This window comes from Patella vulgata, chromosome 4 (assembly GCF_932274485.2).
Source record: "Patella vulgata chromosome 4, xgPatVulg1.2, whole genome shotgun sequence".
NCBI lineage: Eukaryota > Metazoa > Mollusca > Gastropoda > Patellidae > Patella > Patella vulgata.
In genome coordinates this window covers 22,913,938-22,941,560 of record NC_065882.2, presented here as the reverse complement: position 1 = coordinate 22,941,560, position 27,623 = coordinate 22,913,938, and the positions used below count along the sequence as shown (strand labels likewise).

The following is a 27,623-nucleotide window of genomic DNA, read 5'->3' as shown; positions in this document are numbered from 1 at the left end:
AAATAATGTGATAACTTTTGGCCTGACAAGGTGTTCAACATAGTGAAACATGGGCTATAACTCTAAAAGTAATTAACAAAAATAACTAAAATTCAACAGGTTTCTTGGTTTTAATTGAAATAATGCATATCAGTTTAATACAGATCGGATAATAACTTAAGTCATCGTTTACAAGGTTCAACAAAGTAAAACAAAGTGTATAAGTAATGCAACAGCCTTCTTCGTTTTAATAATTTGAATATGCATATCAGTTTTATACAGAAGGGATGATCACTTTAGCGGTTTGAGAGTTCACAAAGCTCAACAAAGTTCAATAAAGGCTATAAGTAATTCACTAGGCTTCTTTGTTTTACTAATCTAAATAATGCATATTAATTTCATAGGATCAACAAAGTGAAACGATGGCCATAACTCTTGGCGTTATTAACAGAAATTCGATAGGCTTCTTCATTTTACTAATTTAAATAATGCATATAGATTTGATACTGACAGGATGATATCTTTCGTGGTTAGAGGTTCACATGGTCCAACAAAATGAAACAATGGCCATGTATAAATCTAGAAGTTATATACGGAAATGGCTAAAATTATATAGGCTTCTTCGTGTTACTAATCTAAATAACGCATATAAACTTAATACAGATCGGATGATAACTTATGTCATTAGACCGATCACAAGGTTCTACAAAGAGAAACAAGGACCATAACTCTAGAAGTAATTAATGGAAATTGTTTTAATTAAATAGGCTTCTTCGTCTCATTAATGTCAACAACAGATAATAAATGTAGTGTGTAGGGTGTTCACAAGAAATTGTGGATGACAGACAGACAGAGGTAGGCAACGGCAATATACGACCACATTTCCATACTGACATATAACAAACGAGAATAACAGTGAAGGTTTATCAAAAATTGCTGAAAATTAATTAGATTGACAACCAATATAAATTACAGAAAGATTGCATCATAATTGAAACCTTTAAGGTGCAGGAGGTCATGGGTCATAGTTCATGATTAGTAAATGACATGTAGTCTATATTGTAGTAATTTTAGATTTGAATCAGATAAAAAGATCCTTTTATACTTGTGAAATAAAAGTTAATACATTTTTCCTTCTCTGATGGAATACAGCTTTAACAGGATATAAATTTATAATACAAATAACACTTTAGGAAACTCACTCTTGTGGTGTAAGCGTTACATCAAATGAGGACAAACACTCATAGTATGAAACAAAACAATTGATTAAACAGATTGTTTTCTTTCCCACTCAAATAATGATCATGACATTGTCTATTCCTGTATTTACTAAATATTTTCAAATAAAATCAAGAAGTAACAGTAGTTCAGGCATGTTTTTATTTTTTTTACATAGATTTACTAGTACAATGTATGCCTACTGCCCAAAAAGCGGAAAGGATGCTCTTTGAATGGATATAAGGACTAACTTTTCCAGGTGATAATAGTATCTTCTAATATAAATAATTCAAATTTTGACCACATATCGATCTCAGATCTTAGAATTGTTGGACAGGTTGGACTAACTGTTAACGAGAACATTTAAAGGTAGACTTTGCCCACTCGATAATTGATAATAATAGACATTTACGATGGCGTTATTACATAAAAAGTTTAAAAAAACAGTTCTCAGTAATGAAAATCGAACTTTATTATTTGATTATGTCCTGAATAACAAATTATCATAAACAAACAACATAGTTCAAAATTGTCTTCATTATTGCAGACCTTTGCTTACTAAGAATGCTTCTTGTTGTGGATCTCTACCCAAAAAGTTCCTTAACATAACCTCCGCATCCTGAAATCAAGCAAATTTGATAAGTAAAATGAAGGGAATATCATATAAACATAGGTTGTCAGTCAATGAAACATGCCCACCAGAAATGTTGTCACAATACATTATTATTAAACAAAATCAAAACAAGGGCAGATCCATAGGGGTTGGATACGTGATACTCCCCATCCCCACTGCTACATAGGTTGTCAGTCAATGAAACATGCCCACCAGTAACGTTGTAATCCCCAGACCAAAATGGGGAACTGTCACAATACATTATTGTTATAAAAACACAAAACAGGGGTGGATCCAGAGGGGAGGATCGACTGACAAGCTAAGTCCTAATGTACGTCAACTATACTTTTCGAGCTAGATATCGATGACATTAAAAAACGGTTCATCAAAAAACATCCACACCACTTATTCTCCCCATTATATTTGGAGTGATAATTGTGCAAAACTCTATTTTAGACTCTTGTCAAGTTATCTGTGCCAAGCACTGATCTATATATTAACTATAGATCAGTGGTGCCAAGGTGTATTGGAAAAAAATAAATGAAAAGTTTATGTGATGAATTTTCTTGAAATTTTGGTGTTATGTTTCCAATCGCTAAATTCCACTATGGGATTACAGGTCATAATTGTAGTATCTATAAAATTAACAAGTTATGGGAAATCAATAAGCTGTTCTCCTCTGTAACCTTCACAGTGTTAACAAGGTTTTGTTACAAAGAGGCATACTGTAATTCCAAATGTCAACTTTAAATTAAAGTAAATCATACCAAAGAACCTCCTGGTTTCAAAATATAATTTCTGTAGTCGGCACCAACTTTAGAACTCATTATACCTTCTTTACGGAACCGGGAATAAAACATATCCATACAGAATACTTCACTCCACTAAATGAATAAAAATAAAAATTTCTACTGCTTTTAATTCATAAGCTATAAGATTTCAATTTTTGCTAAATTGACAACATAATATACAATGTGTTATATTAACTAACTATGTGATTAATGTTTGGCAGATAAAATAAAATAAAAACTTAATAGCTGGTCCCAAAAAATATGAGAAAATGAAATGAAATGAAATGGGGTTTAACGTCCTACTTTTCTGCTCCTATACTGGGCTAATGAAGACGGACATAGGCCATACAGTGTGCTATGAGGGAAATTTTGCCCGGGCAGCGGAACTATCGCCTACTCTTATATCGCATTCCAACTGCCAAGGGATCTTTTACGTGCATTCCAATGTATACACGGGACCTCGGTTTTTCGTATCATCTGAAGGACTAGACAGCTGTCCTTGTCAGGCCCTCCATTCTGCACCACTGATAAGGGGAAACCACGTCGGAAAATGAAAAAATATGAGTCTAATTCTATACATCTAAATCCTTTCAACTTGATGTAATTTTTTATATCAGGGATCAAATTTGACTCTTTTTTGTGAATGAAATTGAAATAGGCCTTAAAATGGGTCACAAATGTGAACAAAAATTATTGTTTTTTTTATTAAAAGTGATTAATAGATGATAATGATAATAGTTCTTGATCCAATTTCAAGTCAAAATATACAGTTACTGACTGGATACAGTATACATCCACAACAAATCCACTGTTCAGATTGTTTATTGTCCTATTTGATTTTTACACTGATTTGATTTAGGTCTCCATTGACAGAATTTTCGCACATTGGATCATTATACAAGAAATATATATATGTATATATATATCTATTATAATAGTTTCAAACTGGATACTAAACTTACCATATAGCCATAATATTGTGCATCATAGCCACCACCCATATGACCAAATGTAGCTGGCATGTTAGTATCTGGTGTTGCATCTATACCTAGTATTTCTTTACACAGCTTATCATATACAGCTGCTGTGTCAGCCTGGATTCAAATTAAAAATAAATATGAAATAAAAGTACAAAATACTGGTAATGCTAATTCTGGTGTTCAATACAATGGTTCATCAATATAAGATCTGAAATTTCTATGGTTATAAAAAGTAATAATCTTCAGCATCTGTCAATAAAATGTCATCATCCACTTCAATTAATCATACTAAAGATATACTTTAAATATACATTAAATACAAAAATAGAATTGCTGTTACAGTAGTCTCAAATAAACATTTTCCACTAACCACAGACATGGAATCGTGTTCTTTGAAAACTCAATACAATTCAAGGGAGGTAAATCTATTAAACAAGGCTGTAATCACATTTTTCCTTTTACACAACAAACGATGATAACAATTATCACAATTAAAGTGAAAAATAATTTTAAAAAGTATATAGTTCTCTGTAGGTGCTGCTATCTTGGAAATTAACTCGCATACTTATTAGTCCAGAAGATAGATTAGCATAATCGATTCAGTAAATAGTGTTGATAAATTTATAATTTTACTTGAAAAAATGATTTTCAAATCGATTTAGCCAAATTACTGCCCCTTAAAAACACCCTTGCATGGTTAATCTCAGGAGATTGTCCCAGGAAAGAAACCCATGTGAAAACAAAGCTGTTGGCCTGACGACCCCAGGTATTCTTTTTGCTATGTTTCTCAAGTTGCTGCCGTGAAGTATATCTTACACCTGCATTGCCTCCAACTTGAGCTTTTCCCCAACACTAAAAAAGGGGGAGAATTGGTATATAAAATGTAAAAAATTATAAGATATACCTGAGATCTAGTATGGATAGTCTGATCAAAGGTTCCTAATAGAATTTGTCGTAAATTAAAACAACCAGCATTAGCTATTCTACTAGTTACAAGTTTCTCTAACAATTCATCTGGTATAGCACTTCCATCTTTATAATGGCTGGACATACGATTTAATGGTTCTTTCTCCCAACACCAGTTCTCTAACATCTGGGATGGTGCTTCTACAAAATCTCTTTCTACGGCTGTACCACTGTGTAAGAGATGTAAATTAAAATAGTGTATTGTGAAGAAAAAAAGTAAGTCCTTTCTTCAAATAAAATAAAAGGAGAGATCCAAGTTAGCTCTCATCTACAAGCCTCAATTCTATGACAACTGTAAATGTATTATTTACTTCTATTAATAAAAAATAGTCATTAAATTTGTTAAAATTCCGACATCAGGCTCAATTTTAGTTGAATTTCTACATCTTATATTTTATCCTACAGTATAAGCAAATACCCCATGAGAGTTACCCCCCTTACATAACAAGAATTACGTAAACCATAATTTATCAGTATCTTACCTGAACAGAGCATATTCAGTCTGAGCACAAATTTGATGCATTACATGACCAAATTCATGGAAATAAGTTTCAACCTAAATAGAAATAATAATGATGAACAAATAATCTACACAAGTTCTGTCAAAAACAATCAGGTAACATTTGATTGGAATTATTCTGGAAACTTCCCTGGTTCTACGTTTGTGTAAAACAAGAAATTAATGCATTAAAAGATACCAATCATATTAATTTCAATACACATTTTTTTACAGTATTATATTTAACTATACCTCATCATGAGTAAGTAAAGACGGTTGATCTGCTGTAGGTTTTGTAAAGTTAGCTACCATAGCTGCTATAGCTATCTGTCTTGTTCCATCTGGTAACAAACAGCCAGGCTACAAATAAACAAGCTGTTGCCAGGCAAGATACGCCAACATTTTGCAAGAGATGGATAGAGAACAAGCTAAAAGCAAAAGCGATTTTTCGTACAATCAGGGGCCATAATCCAGACAGTTATGGTCTGAAATGTGCATATATTGAAAGGTACTGTGATCTTTGGGATATAAAGATATATTTTAAGTTTCATCAAAATCGGATAAAAATTGTGACCTCCAGAGCGTCCATAACCTTTGTATTACATACTTTTACACAATTTGTGTACAAAGAGCGGTCATTTTGTTGGTCAGTTTCGTTCTGATTTTCCCGAAATTCGAATTCAACACTCATTATGGTGAAATGGTGATATATTTAAATGGTTTTTAAAATCGGATAAAAATTGTGACCTCTAGAGAATCTACACGCTAAAAAACACAATTTTCCATATAATCAGGGGCCATAATCCAGGAATATCGAAAGGAACCAAGATTTTTGGGTTATTAACATGCATTTAAAGTTTCATCAAAATCGGATAAAAATTGGGACCATTAGTGTGTCCACAAACAAATTGTGGATGTACTGACGGACAGGGACGACGAAAATATACGTCCACATGAAAATGTGGGCATATAAAAACATGAAATATGAATTTAATTTGCAAAGTTTTAGTGCATTAGCAAAAAAATGACGACTGAAAATGTTGAAGTTGAAGCACTGGTGTAGACTAACCTGTAAACCAAAGCAAGCAGCATGACCATATTTGCCTTCTCTGGGATATAGATCTAGATAAAAACAACCTAATAATTCACTAGTAGCTTTATCTGTTACAGTGTACTGAAAATAAAACATATAATAATTAATTTCATATGAGGATAAACATTTTCTTAAAGTATTTGATGCTGTTATTTCCAACTGCCAAGGGATCCTTTACGTGCACACCAATGTATACACGGGACCTTGGTTTTTCTTCACATCTAAAGGACTAGACAGCTGTCCTTGTCAGGCCCTCCGTCCTGCACCACTAACAAGGGAAAACCCTGTCGGAAAATCCTGATGAACTTTCTTGGCCAATGTAGGGATCAAACACGCAACCGCCAGGTTAGCGAGCCAGCATCTTACCCACTTAACCACTGGGGCTCACCACTTGGCTAAAACACAGAAACTGGTTTTAAATAAAAGGGGTCCCAGATACCCTGACGGTGGTGAGTGCCTCAAGCGAGATGACTACGGGCTGGGGCTCCACAGCACAAAGGTCTTGGCAGGAGGCTTATAGTTTGTAATTCACCAATCCGATTCTAATAATACCCACGCCACTAGGCACCCACATTCAGCAAAGTCACCGGTTTTCTTCCACTTTACATTTAAGTAACAGTGTATCTTTTTTTATTAATTTAAACCTACACATTTTTTAAAAACATTACTCGGCATACCTACGGGCCCCTCTAGGCTCCGGGCCCCTGGACAAGTATTTGGCTGTTCCCCACTCTCATGAGCCCTGCTTATTTATGCAACTGTTATGATCATTCTCAACTAAGTATCATAATATTGTTTAAAATATTACCATGGTAACATCTTCCTGCCATACTTCTGCTTCAATTTTCTTAAATTCTAAACCTAACAATTCCTGAAATACAAAATAAACATCTCTGAAAATATCACAATATTTGTTTCCAGGAATATCCCCCAGATCGAATGGAGTGGAGTGGAGTAGAGTAGGAAGCGTAGAGTAGGGAAGGGTAGGGTAGAGTAATGAAACATAATAACATGTGTCAGACTCTAAATATTTTAATTCCAATTACTGGAAAATGTTTTCATAAAAAAGAGAAAATTAGATTGTATGTTACCTGATAAATGTCTAATAGTCCTTTAGTAACAACATCCATAGGAAAATATTCTTTTAGTTTATTCTGGTCGACGGCATATTTTTTCTCTTCCACCATTGTCATGTAGTAACGAAAGTCCCACATGTTTAATACATTGTCAAATGGGTAACCATATTTCTCACACTAAAATTAATAAAAAAAATAAAATGATTATTATAAATTGGAAATGTCAAACTTTTCAAATAAAATGGAACATGAAAAGCAAAGTTTATATTAAAGGATTTTTTTAAACATCCAGAAAAAATTAACAAAACTATTATAGCGAACATGACTACCGGTATTGTTTTTGTCATCCTCTATTTAATGGTGTTAAGAATTATAACATACTGAATTTGTCTCTTAAATAAGCCTAAATAATAAAATCTTTAATGGAATTTTAATTCAAAAGTGATCAAAACTGTGAGAAGTGTCAAATAATACCTCTTCTTTCTTATAGTCTAGAAACAATTTGATTTCTGCATCTTTTAAGGGTTGTAATTTTTTGGCAAGATCTCCTAGGAATGTTGCCACAGAATCTGGTGATTTTGCCATCCTCATGTCCAACACAAAACTGGCATGGTTTGGAAAGCCAAGAAGCTGAGACTTCTGTAAAACAAGAACATAAATTTTAAGTTGGCGGTGAACCAGACAGTTAATCCAGACGGATACAGCTAGACTGTCATCATTTTCATTATCCGGTTGGATAATTCAAATATAGTTTTCATTGGGGGTTTTAGTAACTAAATGTTAGAATAATTCAAATTAGATCTGTAAATCAACAAATAAATCTTTCTTAGTGATTTAAATATAAGCACACATTGAAACACATAATCCAAACATTATTTTGATATTATAAAAGAAATGAAATGAAATGAAATGGGGTTTAACGTCCTACTGTTCTGCTCCTAAACTGGGCTGATAAAGACGGGCATATGCCATACAGTGTGCTATGAGGGAAATTTTGCCCGGGCAGCGGCACTACGGCCTACTCTTATATCGAATTCCAACTACCAAGGGATTTTTTACGTGCACGCCAATGTGTACACAGGACATCGGTTTTTCGTCCCATCCGAACGACTAGACAACTGTCCTTGTCAGCAGGGCTCTATAAAAGTTGAGTGTGCCTGCGCACACACTTGAAAATGTGCCTGCAGGGTCATACTGAAACACAGGGATGTAGCCAGGATTTGGTGAGTGGTGTAAAAATATATTTGGCGAGCGGAGCTAGGCAAAAAAAAATTTGGGAGTGGGGCGTGGTCTTTTATGAAAATTAAACCCTTCTTGGTGTATTTTCAGAGCATCTGCTGCCTTTTGTATTTGGTTCAATGCAAATCAAATTTCCATTGATATATTCAAATTTTACCAAATTCACTTAATTTTCATCAATTTAACAGGAATCTAAAAACTTTTTGACACCACCCGACCGAGCATAAAATTGTCCCACCCCACTCTGTTTCTCTGGATAGATAAGTTGAGGACCTTTCGGTATTTGTTGTTTTGTTGGGGTTTTTTTCAAATATTACTTTATTACTTTGAGATTAAAAATTAAAACGATTCTTAAAACGGTGTTTTATTTGAGTACAACGAATTATGACAACAGGTAGATATTGATAATTAAAACACGTTGTATTATTTGACCTGTTTCAATGTTTGTAAAGTTGTTGTACGTGTCTCACGAATATTATTATTATTACGGTGGAATGAGAATCAGGTCAGGCAGAAACTGAGAAAGCTCTCATCGTCCTCCTAGTCCTACTCTTGGGCAGTAGCAAATCCACGGTCAACACAGGTAAGAAATAAAATAAGAAACATCGTGAAAATTTGCAGGCACGTGTTGGACAATTACGACATTCAAACCTTTAACATTGGAGTGCCGTAAATTGGTCTGGGTGACCTATTTACGGCAAATAAACAAATATAAAGACCGTAGAATAATTGTAAAATGAATAGACCTAGGCCTACACATCTTCTAAGTATAAATAAACAAAATACCAATACATCTTTCTTTAAACTAATTTGGGATGATAGGGTCTACTACGGCACACAAAAATAAATTATGCCGTGACAGACATGGTTTGCGTACGTCGGCTTTTACCATGGCTTTGCCGTTTAATTGCCGTGGTAAATTTCGAGCGCCGAGTTTGTGTACAGAGAAGGACGAAGGGGTTTAAATACGACTAGGCAACTTCCTTCGATTTTTTCTTTGTGCTGGGCGGCAAAAAATAGTGCTACATCTTTGCGTGGCTACATCTTTGAAAATGTGCCTGCAAAAATTTTTTTAAAGCAAATGTGCCTGCGCACACCGTGCGCATGTGCGTGGAAATATCGATGCCTGCTTGTCAGGCTATAAAAGAAGCCTTGACAATATTTTATTCAGGATATTTGAATGGGGCTGGCAATTCTATGAAGAGTAGACCAACATGTTCCTCATAGCACAGTGGATGACGCATGCCGGTCTTTATTAGACTGTTTGACGTAGAAAAGGAGGAGGTTAAACTTCCTTTTTTTTACAAATCAAATATATCTCAAATGACAGCATGAGGCACAATAATGGCATTTTGAAATGAATAGAAACCAATGTAAACTTGAAATGGTTAAAATCTAAGGATTGATTACATTAAGAGTATTTTTTTAAAAATGTGTATGGTCTTAAAAACCTATAACTGCAATATGTTCTTTTGCATGGTCTGCATTTAAGAAAATAAAGCTTGAATTGAAAATAGATTTCGAATGAATACTGAAGTTCATGCAAAGTCCACATTTTTCATTAACTTGGCTGTGACATTTCGAGTTTGTAATGGTAAATCACACACAATTAAAAGGTTTTTTTAGGATTTGAATAGTTACAATTTAAAGTGAGAATTGCATGCAATCACATTTTATTCAAAAATGAAACTCCTTGGCAAGCATGATTTGAATTTCATAGGCACATATATGTTTATGTTAATTATAAAAATATGCTATCTGGTCAGATAACTGGTATCCGATTAGGATAATAAACTTCACTTTCCTAATTTTAGGGATTTGTAAGAAAAAACAAATTGCTGTGATTTCACATACTGTGAAAACAACAAATTGATGAGAGCAAAAAAATTAATGTTCTAAATGCCACTCATCAACAGTCACATTAATTTCAACCTGCATTTCTTTCTCTAATATGAAAAAAATTACAGAGTAGTTACCCCTTAACTCAATAGACTGTCAAACATTACAACACTCAAAACAATACATTACTCAACAGAGAATATATTAGCAATCAAGAACCAAATACTAGCAGTGTATATATATGTTAATTAACAAATAGTATGAGGCATCCCAATTACTGGTATGCTACCCGGTTATAATAGACATAAATTGAGTTCAATTACAAACTACCATACCACCTAGGTTTTTTTTTTTAGAATAACACTATCAAAGTATTAAAAAACTCAAAAGTTCAGATTAAGATATATGAATGATGCAAGTCTGAAAGAACGGTAAATAAATTAGTCAGTGCTTTTTACACCAGACGGAAACCTACCTCATGTCTTAGTTTGATTAATTCTTCTAATATAGGAACATTTGCTTTCATACACCTAATATATAAAGGGAATCATTATAGATAATATTCAAATGGATATCATCACTGTATTTGTTTATAAGAAAGCTGTTTTTGTCAATGATAGCATTTCAAGCTACCTCCAAAACACCATCACCTAAGTAGAATACAGGTTTTATACTCAATGTTGCAAAATCGTCAGCCTACTTAAAATGAAAATGTCTGGACACCTTAATAAACATGTATCAATATCAATATACATCTGTCGATTATGATAATGCCAGATTTTAGAGTTGTTTATTTATGCTCATCATATATCAATTCTGACTTCTATCTCAAACTCTAATGGATTGTATAGATGATTTGGACGATCAAAGATAAACATGCGTTGTCTGTTTACAATCTATTTAAGTATAACAGTTTGGGGTACCGGTTTACATAAATTTCTGAAAGTGTGCCACATGCTTTGCAGGTGAGTGACAAATTACTTGCCTGTTATTTTAATTTCGGACAGGTTAAGGCATCTGCCGTTAATTGCTCACCTGTCACAGCATTAATTATAGGAAAAATCATTTTTTACTGATTACATACTTACCGAGAATTGAAAGCAATTTCAAGTCTTTTCCTTGTTTCTGGATTTCTTGCTTTTTTCATACAAGGAAAATAGTGAGGATATTTCAAGGTCACTTTTAATTTACCACTATCTGCCTGCAATTACGAGGCAAATAATTTAATTTTTCAAAACAAAGTCTATTCACTGAAAGTTATGCATACTATATACTGACCATGGTTGATTAGATACTCATTTGTTTCTTTCTAAAAATTTCATTCTCTGATATAAGGACTTACCTTATCTAAACTTTTAACAAAATCTTCAGGCAAGCCAACTGGAAGAAAAAAACAATTTATACAATAGTAAATTTTAAAAACAAACAAAAAACACTATAAAGTCACCATCCAAACAGAATAAATTATTGCTTGTATTATATATATATCTCTACTAATTTTTTTTAAACAATCTAAGGCCAAATTTTATTTTTATTGAATGAACTGGAATTAAGTTGTGTTTCAAACAACCACTTATTAATTGTTTCCCCTAATACTTCACACACTGGTCTGCTTTGCCGATTGTAAGTGGTTTATGGAGCCCCCGAAAAGTTTCCGTAACAGAAATAGGATTTGGGGGGGGTTGTGGGGGTGGAGAGTATTACCTAGTTCTTCTTCAGTAAATTCTAGAGTTGTATTTTCTTCATTCAGATTTTTACCAAAATCTATAGACAGATCACTCATTCTTTTTTTCTGAGCTTTAATTTTATCTTGAATTTCTTTTGATAAATGAAGACCTAAAAAAAAAACCCCACAAAAATAGCAGATCACATATATACTAAAAACATCACAAAGTTTAAAAAAAACAATAATTCCCTAAAATTAAGAGATAAAGATATGGGTTAATGAAATTATTTAAAACTTTTTCTAAAGCAATATTTTTTCATTTAAGATAACACTATGAAGGACTAAAGGTATGTGTTCATAAATAGAACCAGCGGCTGCCAGGGAAGATACGCCCACATTTTGCAAGAGATGGATAAAGAACAAGCTAAAAACAAAAGCGATTTTTTGTACAATCAGGGGCCATAATCCAGAAAGTTATGGTCTTAAATGCACAAATATCAAAAGGGACTGAGATCTTTGGGATATATATATATATTTTAAGTTTCATTAAAATCGGATAAAAATTGTGACATCGAGAGGGTCCAAAACCTTCATATTACATACTTTTACATAATTTGCGTACAAAGACCGGCCATTTTGTCGGGGAGTTTCTTTTCGATTTTCCCAAAATTCGAATTCAACCTTCATTATGGTTTTTAAAATTGGAAAAAAAATTGTGACTTTTTAGTACAATCAAAGGCCATAATTCAGGAAGTTACGATCCGATATGCACGAATATCGAAAAGAACCTGGGCCCTTATTCGAGAAAACTTAAACTAAGATAAAATCCAAATTTTAAGAAATACTGCAATTCGATTGGTTGACCAGTAAAATCAATTTGCATATATCCAATGAAGTTGCAGTATTTCTTAAAATTTCGATTTTATCTTAGTTTAAGTTTGGGTTATAAACATTTATTTCAAGTTTCATCAAAATCGGATCAAAATTGTGACCTTTAGAGGGTCCACAACCTTGATTTTTAAATTTAAATTTTACAGACGGTTATTTTCCTCTCCATTCAGATAGGACCGAAAATGTTATTGCACAGAAACCCACCCCACTTCTCTATATGATTTCTACTAAAACTGGCATAAACTAAGCTCCACCCAATCTACAAGAGCGAAAACAATCTGCTTATTCAACGAAAAGAGCAAATGAAGATTTCCTGTCCATGTTACAATTTTAGTTGTGGTTAACAGTGACAAGAATTAGGTAACAAGAAGTCAATCATCACTATCAAAAGGAACCAAGATCTTTGAGATATTAATATACATTTTATGTTTCATAAAAATAAAACAAAAATTGTGACCTCTAATTAAAAACTGTGACATCTCCAGTGTCCACAAGCTAAAAACGTGATTTTTCGTACAACCAGGGGCAATAATTCATGAAGTTACAGTCCAATACGTGCCAATATCAAAAGGAACCAAGATCTTTGGGGAAAACATTGTGACACGTAGAGTGTCCACAAACAAATGTGAATGGACACACAGACAGGGAGGGGGGGGAGGTGACATAATACATCCACATGTTAAGGTGGGTGTATAAAGATGTATATGCTGTCAGTTAAGCGTGTCCGTGTCAAAACCCCCTCTGGTCAAAACCCCTAGGTCGAAACCCCCTTGGTCAAAACCCCCTAGGTCATAACCCCCTTGGACTTAAATTAAAAAGGGACCCCCCCCCCCCTTTTTTATTTATTTTTTTTTCTTATTAATTTATTTCATTTATTTATTATTATTTAAAAAAAAATATTTGAAAAATAAAATATTATTATTTAAAAAAAAAATATGATGACCAACTAAGACAATTGACCACACAATTAACATAACATAATCTGCTTTTTACTAGGAATAACATAGCCTCAGTTATTGTAATCATTCAAGTGAAATGCAATTATCTGATCAATCTGAACTGAAGTCATGGCACTACAATTTAAAATCTCCTATACCACCCCTATTCCCAGCAGACCTCTGGAACGTTCATCTGACAACACTTGGTGGTGGGTCTCGCACTAACAATCTATGCGAGTCTTGGAACAGGGCGTTTAGTTACCTGCTGGGAATAACACACCCCACAATCTGGCAGGCTCCCGAACATCTCCGTCTGGATCACAGCAATGTCAAGACTGCACTCCTGCAATATTCATGCGGACAACCACCAAAAAACAACAAAAGATCTACAAGAAAGACTTTACAACCTGTGTGCAAACCATAAAAGGTATTGGGCACACCATCCGATGGAAATAATTTCACCCATATAATTGCAAATAAAATATAAAAACAATCAATTTTGTTGTGTACTTCACTTCACAAACCACAAAAACATAATTTTGAAATGATTTTAATATTATATAATATAAAAATGGGGGGTTTTGACCTGAGGGGGTTCTGGCTTAAGGGGGTTTTGACCTAGAGGGGTTCTGACTGATGGGGTTTTTGACCATATCCCGAGTTAAGCTGCCTGCTTGGGTGAAGAAAGAGTGTTTCTTGATCTAATGACTAACAGCTGTGAGAATATTGAGAGAATTAAGCATATAATAGACTCTGCGATTAAACAGCGGCTGCGGCTGCAGGTACTATGATACGATTCATATCACAATTAATAACAAGTCAATATTTAACAAGACAACAACATGATAAATGAATAATTGATATTTTTATGGCGAGAATTATTAGTTCTGCCTAAGTCAAAGAAATACAACTGTTTCATATCACAATATTCATATGGATCAAAATAAGGACCAAAACAATTAAAGGGTGTTTATTTAAAAGTGACAGGTTAGTTATTGAAGCAACAAAAATAAAACATAAAAAAAAAGATCGTAAAAAATCAATTCAGAGGCTCGTGATTTAATACACACATGATAAAAATTGATTAGACTGAGTAGTTAGTTTTCTTATGATTAAAATGTTTTGAGAGGGATTCAAAGCAAGTTTTGACAGATAAATTAGTCTGAACATCTTTTTAGTCCAATTAAATCATCAAATCACACGGTTTGTACACATGTTTAGGATATGTGACATCTTTGAATACTTTTTACATGGGATTAAGATGTCCTGCAAAGGAGAGACCATGAATTGTTTTCAGGATTAAAATACATAGGGAATCACGCAGATTAAGTTGTTAGTCAAGACATTGGTTTGATCACTTAATCCCACCTATTATTATAATATCCTATTACAACAGATAATTGAGATTAGCACCTATTATTATAATATCCTGTTATGCTCTCAGTGCAGTCAACAATTTAGGAATTTTGAGTTTTATTCACCATATCTTGATATCCAATTCAGCACATCTGCGGCCAGACTTTTTTGCCAATCAGGAGAGAGAGAGAAATGGGGTTTAACCTCCATTCGACACAAACTAGGTCATTTTGGGACTAACATATGGTTCAATTTTATTTCAATAATTCGCTTGCGCGCACGGGTCTTTAGCAGTGGGAGGAAACCAGAGGACTTGGAGAAAACCAACGAGGTTGGACAGGCAACCCTACTTCTTGTCACATACAACCAGGTAATCGAAACCACGCCAGTTGACTCAATGCCAGAACTTCTGACGCAAAGCGCACCTGCTAACCATTCGGCCACCCAACCCCGGGCATACAAACAGATGAAACAGAACCAGGACTGAAAATGATAATCATCAAGCTACTTATAATTAGCTACCTTTCTTTCAAAATTTAATTTTTAACCTTGTTATGGTACAAATATAACTCACCATTCCGTTTTCCAAGTTTAATTTGTCTTTCAACATATCGTCTTGTTTCTTCTGACCCCTCTTTAGGATACTTTGATAGGTACGTAATAAGAGCATCAAAGACATCTTGTCGCATGCTGTAAATAGAAATCCAGTGTTCATTAACGACACTACATTTAAATAAAGAGATGCTGGAAAGTATTCTTACTGAACACTTTTGGTCTTCAGAAACTATTGGTGCAAGATGTTTCACTTTGATATTTTCACCAGCAGGTAAAAATAATTGTTCAGTTTGATGCGATTTGACTATTATTAGTATTGTGTGCAAGAAAATCAGTGGACAATTAAGCCAGTTGTAAGATTTTTGTAAATCAGGTCATGCAGGTGATATTTTGAAAATGATTTTATATAAGAAATTTATCAAATAGTGAAAAAGTTAAAATGTCTCATTAAAATTTTGCAGATAATTGACAAAAAAATATATGCAGATGATACTTCCAAATTAAGACACTGGACAACAGAAGAAGGAAGGATGGCCATGCTGTTTAGTGGACAAACGTTTTTGCCCTCATCAGCTCACCCTTTCATAGTTGCACAAATTCAAAAATCCAATCCAAAGATAAAATCTTACCTCATTTCTACGTCAAATTCGGAAAGTGTTTTATCTGCTTCCATACTAACGTCCCGCAAAGCTTTATCTGGTGAAACATGTTGCAGAAAATCTATATTGTTCCTTTTAACTGCATACCAACAATCATTATCAGCCAGGGCCTGTTTATCAGAATATCAATATTCACAAAAAGAAGCACAACATTTATTTATCATAAATCATATGGATGGAAAATACATTGGAACAATTGTAAATATGAGAAATATATATGTAGATTCAATTCACTTGAACCACAGCACACTAACATGTAATAGATCAAACTTTTGATCTAAATATTAAACAGGGGACATTATTATAGGGTACATGACTAAATTATGTCCTTGATCAATCTAAATTCTAATTCAAACAGTTTTAATAGAAAAAACCATAATTGGATCTTTTATAGATTCCATTAGAAGTATTGATTTAGATTTCGTGCCTTATTGGCTTATATTAGGCTAGAGCAGTGATTCTCAACCAGTGTGCCCTGAAATTTTGAACGGCAAACTAAGAAAATGTGAAAAACCATGTGATCCCAATTGAGTATTCACTGGTGTCCACTGATAAGTTCATAGCTGTGTTTTCATTTTTTTAGTTTGAGTCATTCTATGTGTCTATGACTAGTCTCTGTCTATGTATGTATTCTGTCTGACTTAACATGTTTTTATTTAGCAAAAAATTCAAATAATTTTCATATATATTTAGCTAGGTGTGCCGCTATTTTTTCATGTGTTCCAAGGTGTGTCGTTGGCAAAAAAAGGTTGAGAACCACTGGGCTAGATATATAATAGCATGGGCCTTATTCCAAATTACATTCGGCTAAAACACAGTAGGCCTATTTGTGACAAAAGTGTCCTTCAGGGTGAAAAAATAAATTGCCTTGCAATTCTAAGTATCAATAGTTTAATTTGGTTATTTAAAATTTATATTTTTTTTGCTTCAGCAGCTGTTACAAATACACTTGTATTAATCTTTTTAAGTATGGGTCACTGTATGTCCGTAACATTTAAAAAGTGAGAAAAAAAAACAACTTTCAAATTCAGATAAATAAAAAATATTTTAGATTTTAAAATTGCACATTCATTTAAAAGTATAATATTACTGAAGATGACATTTTATTGTAAGTTTTCAGCGTTTTTCATGCACATGTCCACTGTGATTCTGTAAATTTGACAGAAACACATGTTTTTGTAATTTAGTCATAACTGCCTTAATACACTGTCTATTTGTATAATTCAACTACCAACAAAATTTATTATAGGATGTGTTCTAGAAGCATGTATTTATATCCTTTCCAAAAAATTCACAGAAAATATATTAATTTGAGTTTCAAAATACATTTGTGGGACACATTTATTGCTGTAAGGCAAAAACGAACATATGTACTGACTTCAAATTTGGTGGTCATTAGGAGAGGTCCTTATACAAAAATGTGTTTTAGCCGATTGTGTAGACCTACTAACTACAAAAAAAAAGAGATTTTTTAAGATTTTATTTAAAGCCATACCTTAATAACATTCTTGAAGTTTATATCTGACGGTCTTAACGATCCTATTTTATCATATATCTTTTTAGTAACATCAATTAATTCTTTAGATTCTGTTTTAATTCGATCATTGTTTATTTTCCACGACAGTTTATTTCCATCTATTGCCATTTTTGCTATGTCAGAAAATTTTTTTTTAGATTTGTTGATGCCGGTAAAGCTGATTTTTCTACTGATAATTACTGGACTTTTCACTGAAAAAGCGTAACTGTCAACGAAAAATAGTTTTGATGTTACTTTAACTAACCTAGTAACTAAATTTAAACAAATTGTCATTAAAAGAGACGTGTTAAAAAACAAATGGAAATGAATGCATCTGCGAAGAAATGCATTGAGCTCAGCCGTGGAGGGAATTCGCACATGAGAGTTACCCTCCCCTTAATATGCTTAGGCCAAGAAATAAAATTAATGTCGTTTCTGGACATGATGGTCACACGGGTTTCTTTTTCACTGCAACATAAGTTAGATAGGATCAAATAAGATAATAGCATAATGGGTGTCTAAAGTATAGTTCGAAGCTTACTAAAAACTAGCCCGACGTCCACAATGGTTCGACACCATTTTCCCAGCTAGCACTAGTAATATTATTTTCTTCTTCAGAAGCTTATTTTCTAAAGGCTGTACATTTCAGTATTGTAACAACACCAAGTTTGTCTAAATCGGAGCAGAATTGACTGAGTTAATGCCCATTTAGCAGGGGCTGCGGAACAGGGGGGAGGGGGCTGCAGGGGCTTCAGCCCCCCCCCCTCCACTTTTTGCACAAAAAAAAAAAAAATTCGTTATTTTATCCCATTCTACATTTATAATAGTTAATAATTATAACTGGCATTCTTCTCGTCATGGATAACATGAGTTGTGAGTCATGGTCAGTTTTTCTTACGTGATAGCAGGAGAGTTTTGGGTTACTTAAAAATGCAAAAAATCACGCTTCGTTTTCGGAACTTCGTCCCTCAATTATTAATGTCAGACCCCCCACTTCGGAAATCGCTCCGCGGCCTCTGTTTAGTAATACGAACTGGCACTGGCGGACCTCTTGTTCGCGAAATTGGCCATTTTGCTTCAATTTCCAACCCAACTTCATATCTCAGAAACCAAAATAAAGCATATTTACGCACCAACACAATCATGCAAACACATTACACATAGCTCGAGAAGTTTATTTTCTAATGTTTGCAATAATCGCACAGAAGATTAAATAATTACCGGTACGTAAACTTAAACTATCAGCTATCTTTAAATATTAATTTGTTGTCGATAACCTTGTTATTTTCGCAAAGCTGCACATCTCACAATTGTAACAACACCAAATTTTTTAAAAATCGGAGAATTGACAGAGTTACTGCCCGTTTGTATAATATCCTTTAAAATATATCAATCTTAGGTTAGCTAGACAATTCCCATCCCCGTTATACAATTTGAGTGGAAAATTTTACGTAGACATAAACCTATTGGTTCAGATGGAATTTAAAAGGTGATGGTCTATAACAAGCTTTTCGTCACTTTCATTGCATACTAAGTCTTAGTGCAATACAGATCGCATCTATCATTTTAACAGTCTGCTATGCAAGGGCTTTAAAAATATATTATTTACATTATGACACATTAAGCATATTAAAGTGACATTCTTTTGCAAATAACACTACCTAACATTCTTACTGAATCATATACATTTATTATACGATTACATATTCAGATTTGTGGCTTGTGTTCAAGCCTTATAGAAACCATTTCAAGATACCACACCCAGCTGTTATGTGTCGTGTTCGTAGATTTAACTAAGGCTTTCGATTTAGTCTGGCTAGACGGGCTGCTCTTCAAATTAGGACGTATTGGTATAACGGGCAATATGTTCGGTGGATCAAAAGCTTTCTGAGCGATAGAAGGATACAGGTGAATGTTGGCAGATTCCTGAGTGCCGAGCAAACATTAGAAAATGGCACGCCTCAGGGGTCGGTTATCAGTCCCACTCTCTTCAATATCATGATCAACGACATACAGAAATCTTCCTACCTCGACGCCAAAACTGAGTTAGCTAAATTTGCTGATGACAGTACCATATGGAGGAAAGGGAGGAACTTCTGTGAACTACAAAAGAAAATGCAGAAGGCCTTAGACAAATTCATGGCATGGGCAAACGATTGGGGATTCCAAGTCTCGGAGAAGAAAACAGTCGGCATGCTTTTAAGCAGGGATAGAGGGATAAGCAGAATGACTCTGTGTATGAACGGGAAAACCATTGAGTTTAAAGACCAAACCAAGTTCCTTGGCGTAATCTTTGACCGAAGGCTAACCTGGAAACCACACATCGACGAGACTGTAGATAGATGCACCAAAATCCTAAACTTAATGAGGAAAATAACGGGCAGCACTTGGGGGGCCAACAGAGTCACACTAATGATGGTGTATCGTGCTCTAATACGATCTGTATTAGACTACGGCTCTCTGGCCTTCATGAACTGCGCGCCATTACTCTTAAGGAAGCTTGACACCATCCAATACAAAGCTCTGTGTATTGCGACTGGCGTAGGGCAAATGACTGGGAGTGAGGCACTACTGCAGGAAGTCGGGGAGTTGCCCCTATCCCTAAGAAGAAAAGAACTAGCGACAAGGTACTGGGCTAAGATCTCGCAACTGGGCGAAAGATCCCCAACCTTTGTCAGTCTACAAAATACAAGATATGTGAGAGATCCTAGAAAGAAAAGCTTCGGCCAGGGTATCAGGGAAACAATCAAGGAACTGCGACTGGGGGAGCTCGTGATAAATGAACACGATCCCCCAGTGATCGCCCCTTGGACGCTCCCTATACCGCCGGTTAATCTAGATCTACTACAGAAAACCGACAAGAAAAACAACCCCACTGCTGCACGTGCTTTCTCTCTAGAACACCTGGAAGACAACTGTCCGTCTGATGACTGGGACCATGTGTACACGGATGGCTCACGCAATCCTGAAAGGGACACCAGCTCGTTTGGAATATACCTGCCAAACGGGGAACAGGGAATAAGCAGGAAACTGCCCAATAACTGTTCGGTGTACACTGCAGAGTTTGTGGCCATTCGTGACGCTATATCATGGATTTCCCATCAAAAGACTAATAAGTTCGTCATTCCAAGCGACTCTCTGAGCAGTCTGATTTCAATCCAAAATGACAACTCGGACTCAAGACCAGAAGTTATTTTGGAAATCAGGCAGCTGTACCAGAGGGTTTTAGAGAAGGGAAGCAAAGTAGAACTCGTGTGGATTCCATCACATGTCAACATTAGAGGAAACGAGGAAGCAGATCGACTCGCCAATGAAGGTCTCAAGGACACAGCACCACTCCGCACCATAGATTACAGCACCACGGAAATCTACAGTATGGTCAAAAGACACGTCAATTCAATCTGGGAATTAAATCTCGTTGAACTTGACACATACAGATTCCGGCTGGATGACAAGATCTACACAAAGACAACACTCAATCACCCTAGAAGAGATATTTGTAGACTTATATCGAAGCTAAGGGTGAAAGAGCGGCTGCAAGACTACAAACACCAAGTCATCATCTGTGAGTGCGGACACGAATGTACCACCAACCATGTCCTGGTAGACTGCGAGGTATACAAGGAGGAGAGAAGGGAACTATTGAGAACAATGGAGTCCAACAACATACCATTCAACACTAAGAACCTACTCTTCCCGAGACCAGATCTGAAACTGCAAATCTTCGAACAAATCCACGCCCTAATGGACACAGTTGGACTAAGTAGAATAGTGAAGTAAGAGGGGGTCACGGTTAGACGGGCCCGGCATCTAAACACTAAACTACATAGGGGATTTATACCAAACTGGCAGGATAGTGGAGTAAGGGGGAGTTACGGTCAGACGGACTTGGCACCTAAACACTATTCCGCAAATAAAACTGATACCAAACCCAGAGAGTGGGATAGTGGAGTAAGGGGAGGCCACGATAAGACGGGCCTGGCACCTAAACACTAATCCCAAACGACGACATCTACCAATCAAGAAGCAGACGAGATCATCTACCAAACGATATGTTTTATATTAAATAAAGGGAAGAACTTCCCACTAAACCAAATCCATGGCCTAAGGCCAAATGGAAAGATTGCAAAATCATATTCTAAAAAACAGGAATCAGCTTCGGCTCTCCTATGTCTTGTCTGCGATATCACTTATGTGGAAGCAGACGTTAAACACCAAGAACGAACGAACCACACCCAGATAGATTTTGCTGGCAGTAATAGAATATGAAAACAGAGAGAGAGTGAAAGAGAAATGGGGTTTAACGTCCACTCGACACAAACTAGGTCATTTCGGGACTAACACATGGTTCAATTTTATTTCAATAATTCACTTGCGCGTAGGGGTCTTTAGCAGTGGGAGGAAACCGGAGGACCGGAGAAAACCCACGAGGTTGGACAGGCGACCCTACTCCTTGCCACGTACAACCGGGGAATTGAAAACCCGCCAGTTGACTCAATGACAAACCGTATGATACAGTGCGCGCGTGCTAACCATTCGGCCATCCAACCCCCCAATATGAAAACAACTAACATACCTATTTATAATTCGCTAAAGGTCGACTGTATATAAATACGATATTTCATTTACTAAAATATCTCCTTAATGTAGAAACCCGTCTTTTCGTGACAGATTAATAGACGATTATTTGGCAACCTGACGGAAATTCTAAGACACACAATAATTTAACCCCCAGTCTTTCATTGGGTTATTGTACGACTTTCAAAGCAACAAATAAATTCGTTTACGAGCTACGCTATTTTATCTGACACTCGCCTCCCTTACAGCCTCAAATTTAAAAAAAAAAACAATGTCGCATGTGGCTGTGATGTGGTGGTAAGCGCCCCCCCCCCTTCAAGTTCTTAGCAGGGGCACCGAATTTCCTATGCTGCTCTCACAAAGTGAAGAATGTACTTGCCAATATGGAAATTTGAAATTTACGGCACATTCGCCGAAAATGATAAGATTGGTCTGGAGAAATACAGAAATTAAGAGTACTCTTGCAAATGTTTAGTCAAGGCTTGCGAGTTTCTTACGAATCCTTGTGAATGTTTTGCGAATGCTTACGAATGCCATTGCGACTACATAACGCATACGGGGCGAATTGCATAGAAACCCTATGCCCCTCCTATTTTGTTACCTATGCTGCTCTCACACAGTTGCAAATATGATGGCGAATGGGATTACGCATACAATGGTTATAATAATAATATATAAATCTCCAAAAGGAAAACCCTCCATTTCAGAATGCTGTATTGAAACCTTGTTAACACTCCACCTGGTCTAAGGATTGAATGTGTTGAAATACAGCGTTACACGTTTATCACCTAAGGGGCCTGTTCAGCTGGCCATAAAATGTACATATGTCATCAAAACCTTGAAAAACCTCTATACAGATTTACTTATTCTCATAACTTACCAATCGTTACAATTTAGTAGTTGCGTGATAAATTGCCGTTTGAAATAAGATGACGGGGTAGAGGACATTTATGCCATTACCAGACAACGGCCCTGCTTGATTTGTCCATACCAGCGCATACCGGCTGAGGACAGTTCGGCAGTTTCTGCGGCGAGGTGACTTGGTTTAACCGGAAGTCGAGGTGGCGTAGGCCAAATGCGCCGCTTTGCCGGCAGCGGCGATCACCGGCGCAAGATGGTGAACATGTCAACGAGATAAAATTCACGTTATTTAGAAATTCCATAAAACACTAATTTTAAAGCGTTAAAATTAAACCAAATGTTTTGAAGTTGAATTAGAGCTTCGTAAAACCAGATGTTCATATGTCATTTTTTCTCGGTAACCGGTTTAATATTGTAATAGCCTATCATCCGATGCCATATTGTTTATCAGCCGAGTCACTTGATTTGCTTTGATACGGTAGCCTGACAGGCGTACGCCATGTAGAAACCGGCTCGCCTATCGCTGGACAAATCAAGCAGGCCCATTGTAAGCCCAGTGCCCAACAAACCAGAGCACAGGACCGAATTAAACCAGTTCTTCAACACACGCAACCACCCCACCCTACCTAATTAACTAATTCAAGTGCTTTCTTTATCCACGTTTTAAAAATAAAAACAACCAAACCTGAAGAAACACGCAGAACACCTTTTCCGGGGTGGGGCTGGAGTAAGCTCTTTCTTCGCCCCTAACTTCTCAATTAAATACCGTTTTAAAGAAGTAAATGTACGTCTGCTTGAAGTCGATGAGATTTGCTCCACGAAGTTCATCCTAAGATCAAGGCAAATCGTCAGATTGAATTGTGACTTAAGATGATATCATGGTTCCTGCACATGAATAATTTTAAGAGCTTATTTTTGAGCTGGTTGTTTGTTACGGAGAATAGAAGCAGCAAAATATTTAAGAAATGTCTTCTCTCGGTCCATTAAAAGAATTACAGTTTAATTTTGATTTTATGTTTGTAGCTTGTCATATCACATACTCTTGTGGTTAATTAATGTCAAAAGGTTTTCCACATACAACATAAATTACCCTAAATATGCTCAAAAAAGCGAAAATAAAATGTGTCACCGGCTTTTTATTTTAAAAAGAAATCGACGATGTCAACAATTAGTCTACTATGTGGAATATTTTGTTTATGCATAACTTCCCAGAAACGTGTACTTAAATTTCCTTTTCTAGTAAAACAAATGCCTCACCTTATGTTAGAGGTCATACATTAAAAATTGTTTATACACTGTTATATGCATTTGTGACAGACACTTGCACAGCCTATTGCATCACCATCAAAAGCCCATCAAAACTTGAATTGTTTACAATTAATCCTGCCATAATAAGAAAACCAGCACAGGCCAGTTAGATCCATATAAGGCCAACGTTAAGTTTGGTCAAAGGTCACGAGATGTAAACAGGGCTAGAGCTAATCCGAGCCCTAATCCTAAACCTAGCCCTAATGCTTACCCTAACCTACAATCTCTCCAACGATCACGTGCCCTAACCTTGTTTACATCTCAGCCACATTGACAAAAATTGAGCTGGTCTTAACAAATAGATTTAACCAGCACAGGCCCCTTTCTTGAAGCCATGTGAACGCATTGAGATAACAGTTATTGTTAACTTTATCATAACTAGCATGATTTAATTTTATCATCATAACGATGGAAACTCAACGGAAGTCGACGCGAGTCTCTCAGTTCTTGCCCCAAAATGTGTCTCATAAACTTTGTAAGCTGCAAATGGAATTTAAAAAATTAATTTCACAAACTAAATATTATAGGTCAGTGAAAAGAAACAGTACTCCAGCCCATCGATGCCAAGGTGGTATCTAATACAAAATTGCGAAAAAAAAGTGACGTACACTTTCCCGACAAATCTAGGCTCCTGGAAGTGGTATTTCCATTATCTAATGAACACTGAATTCATTATTATTTCTTTATTTCATTATCATGGTGAAATAAATCTGGGGGTTGGATGGCCGAATGGTTAGCACGTGCGCGCTGTGTCATTGAGTTAACTGGCGTGGTTTCGAATCCTCGGGCGTACGTGACAAGGAGTAGGGTCGCCTGTCCAACCTCGTGGGTTTTCTCCGGCTCCTTCGGTTTCCTCCCACTGCTAAAGACTCCTACGCGCAAGCGAATTATTGAAATAAAATTAAACCATATGTTAGTCTCGAAATGACCTTGTTTGTGTCGAGTGGACGTTAAACCCCAGTTCTCTCTCTCCTCTCTCTCTATTTCCACAATGGCGGACGCGACACTCTAGTACTCAAACCAGGATGTAAATATAAGTTTGGTTTTAAATGACCATTTCATTGCTATAATTATTGTATTGCTGCCGCGTCTTTGTGACAAATTGACGGGCAAGTTGATTGAATAAAGACCGTTGCCGAATTAAGTTAGTAAGAAAAGTAGTAATGTAACGCTTATCAGAATGTTAAACTACGGGGGAAAATGCAGTGTCTTTCTTTTGGCTTTAAATGTTATGTAAATTATTAATTAGACATTTATTCACATGAAAAGCCCATAATCAACTCTCAAGATCATCGATAGTCGCGATTTTCAATGGATTGAAATAAGATCGTCATGTGATAATTTAATTTAACAAGAGCATCGCTACCGCTGCAATATACGTCCACATACCTGCTTTGATTGATATGGTACTGTTTAAAATGAAGAGAATGAAATATGAAATGGCTGCAATGACTGTAATGTGGCAAGAGGCAAAGAAGGCTAGGTGTTGGGTTTGTTTTGCCAAATTTACAGACTAAAACCGCCCCAGGGGGTCGAGGCATACACCAAAATAAAGAGTTGCTGTCTTTACGGTATAAGGAATAAATATGCCAAGTTCCAACATGATCCATTCAGAATTGCAGCCTATAGACGATAAACACAAAATATGGACGTAACTCTGCCCCTGCGGGGTTTAGATATGGAACAATATCAATAGATACAACCCTGTTATTAAAATGATTAATATACTGAATTTAAACAAAATCTGTCAATAATTGCAACCTGTAGAGTACTTAAAGACAAAACATTATCAAAAAAGTGGGAATAGGGACATGCACCAAAATAAATAGTTGTTATCCTTACGGTATAAGGATGCCAAGTTCCAAGATGATCCATTCAGGATTCTAGTCTGTAGACAAAAGTCACAAAAATTGGGCGTGGCTCTTCCCCTGGAGGTTGGATATGAACCAATATAAATAGGTACAACCCTATGGTGGATCATGCCGAACTGTTAATAATTGCAACCTGTAGATTATTTACAAACGACATATTAACAGAAAGTGAGGGGGGGGGGTGCGAATCATGCACCAAAATCAATAGTTGCAGTCCTTAAGGAATAATAATAATTATACCAAGTTCCAAGATATTCCATACAGAATTGTGGACTTTAGGCGCTTAACAGAAACTGAGCGTGGATCTGTCCCTGGGGGTCGAAACATGCACCAAAATAAATAGTTGCTATCCTTACGGTATAAGGAGTAAATATGCCAGGTTCCAAGTTGATTCATTCAGAATTCCAACCTGTAGACAAAAAACACAAAAATTCGGCGTGGCTCTGCCACTGGGGGTCGGGACATGCACCAAAATCAATAGTTACCGTCCTTAGGCTATAAGGAAATATACCAAGTTCCCATACGATCCATCAAGAATTGTGGCCTGTAGGCAACACAGACAAACAAAGAAAAAATGGGTGTGGCTCCGCCCCTGGAGGTCATGCATTCAAACAATAGGGATCACCCTTAAGGTATAAGGAATAGGTATGCAAAGTTTCAAAAGGATTTGTTAAGAATTGTGGCCTGTGTATATACCTATGCTATGCGTCGCTGGTTAGATGTGAAAAGGCACTCAAACAAAACTCTCCACATCCAGCGTGTGACGCCTCTTCACTGCCACATATTCTAGTAGCCCTGTGATCGTCTAGAATTGTCTCTTAGTCCGGTGGCTGAAGGGGGGGGGGGGAATCGCCACCCGAGCTGTGAATTTATGAGACCAAGTTTTTCTAGACCAGTTTTTTGCGTAGATTCCGAATCTGGGTGGCGATCAGGCGTTTGAGGGGGCGTTTTCGAGATATATGGAGGTCCAATGTCTACAATTGGGGGGCAATGTCATTATGTTATATATTAATCATGTTATATATTAATAAAACATAAATTTCTAGGACTGTCCATCTTTAAAGAAGTGTGTTCGATGCTCTTGGACAACTGTTTTGATTTGTGGGGAGGTGGGGTGGGGGTAGCAGGTGA

General features: G+C 35.9%; 1 protein-coding gene across 3 annotated transcripts; it reads right to left on the bottom strand.

Moving 5' to 3' along the window:
* Nucleotides 1-889: 889 nt before the first annotated feature.
* LOC126819247 (thimet oligopeptidase) lies at nt 890-18,256 on the bottom strand. Of its 3 annotated transcripts, XM_050547180.2 has the most exons (17): nt 17,854-18,254; nt 16,329-16,468; nt 15,719-15,834; nt 11,998-12,129; nt 11,636-11,673; nt 11,382-11,494; nt 10,769-10,823; nt 7,690-7,854; nt 7,231-7,392; nt 6,948-7,010; nt 6,116-6,220; nt 5,299-5,406; nt 5,030-5,103; nt 4,486-4,717; nt 3,564-3,695; nt 2,578-2,694; nt 890-1,816 (listed from the first exon to the last, which is right to left on the bottom strand). In XM_050547180.2, exons 1-17 carry the CDS (start codon nt 18,166-18,168, stop codon nt 1,736-1,738), a joined length of 2,148 nt encoding a protein of 715 aa, XP_050403137.2. In that variant the 5' UTR covers nt 18,169-18,254; the 3' UTR covers nt 890-1,735. The 3 variants fall into 3 exon arrangements, with proteins under 3 accessions (XP_050403137.2, XP_050403139.2, XP_050403138.1); XM_050547181.2 differs by lacking the exons at nt 890-1,816; nt 2,578-2,694; nt 3,564-3,695; nt 4,486-4,717; nt 5,030-5,103 and having other exon boundaries at nt 5,293-5,406; nt 17,854-18,256; XM_050547182.2 differs by lacking the exons at nt 10,769-10,823; nt 11,382-11,494; nt 11,636-11,673; ... (2 more) ...; nt 16,329-16,468; nt 17,854-18,254 and adding an exon at nt 8,887-9,449.
* Nucleotides 18,257-27,623: the final 9,367 nt, after the last annotated feature.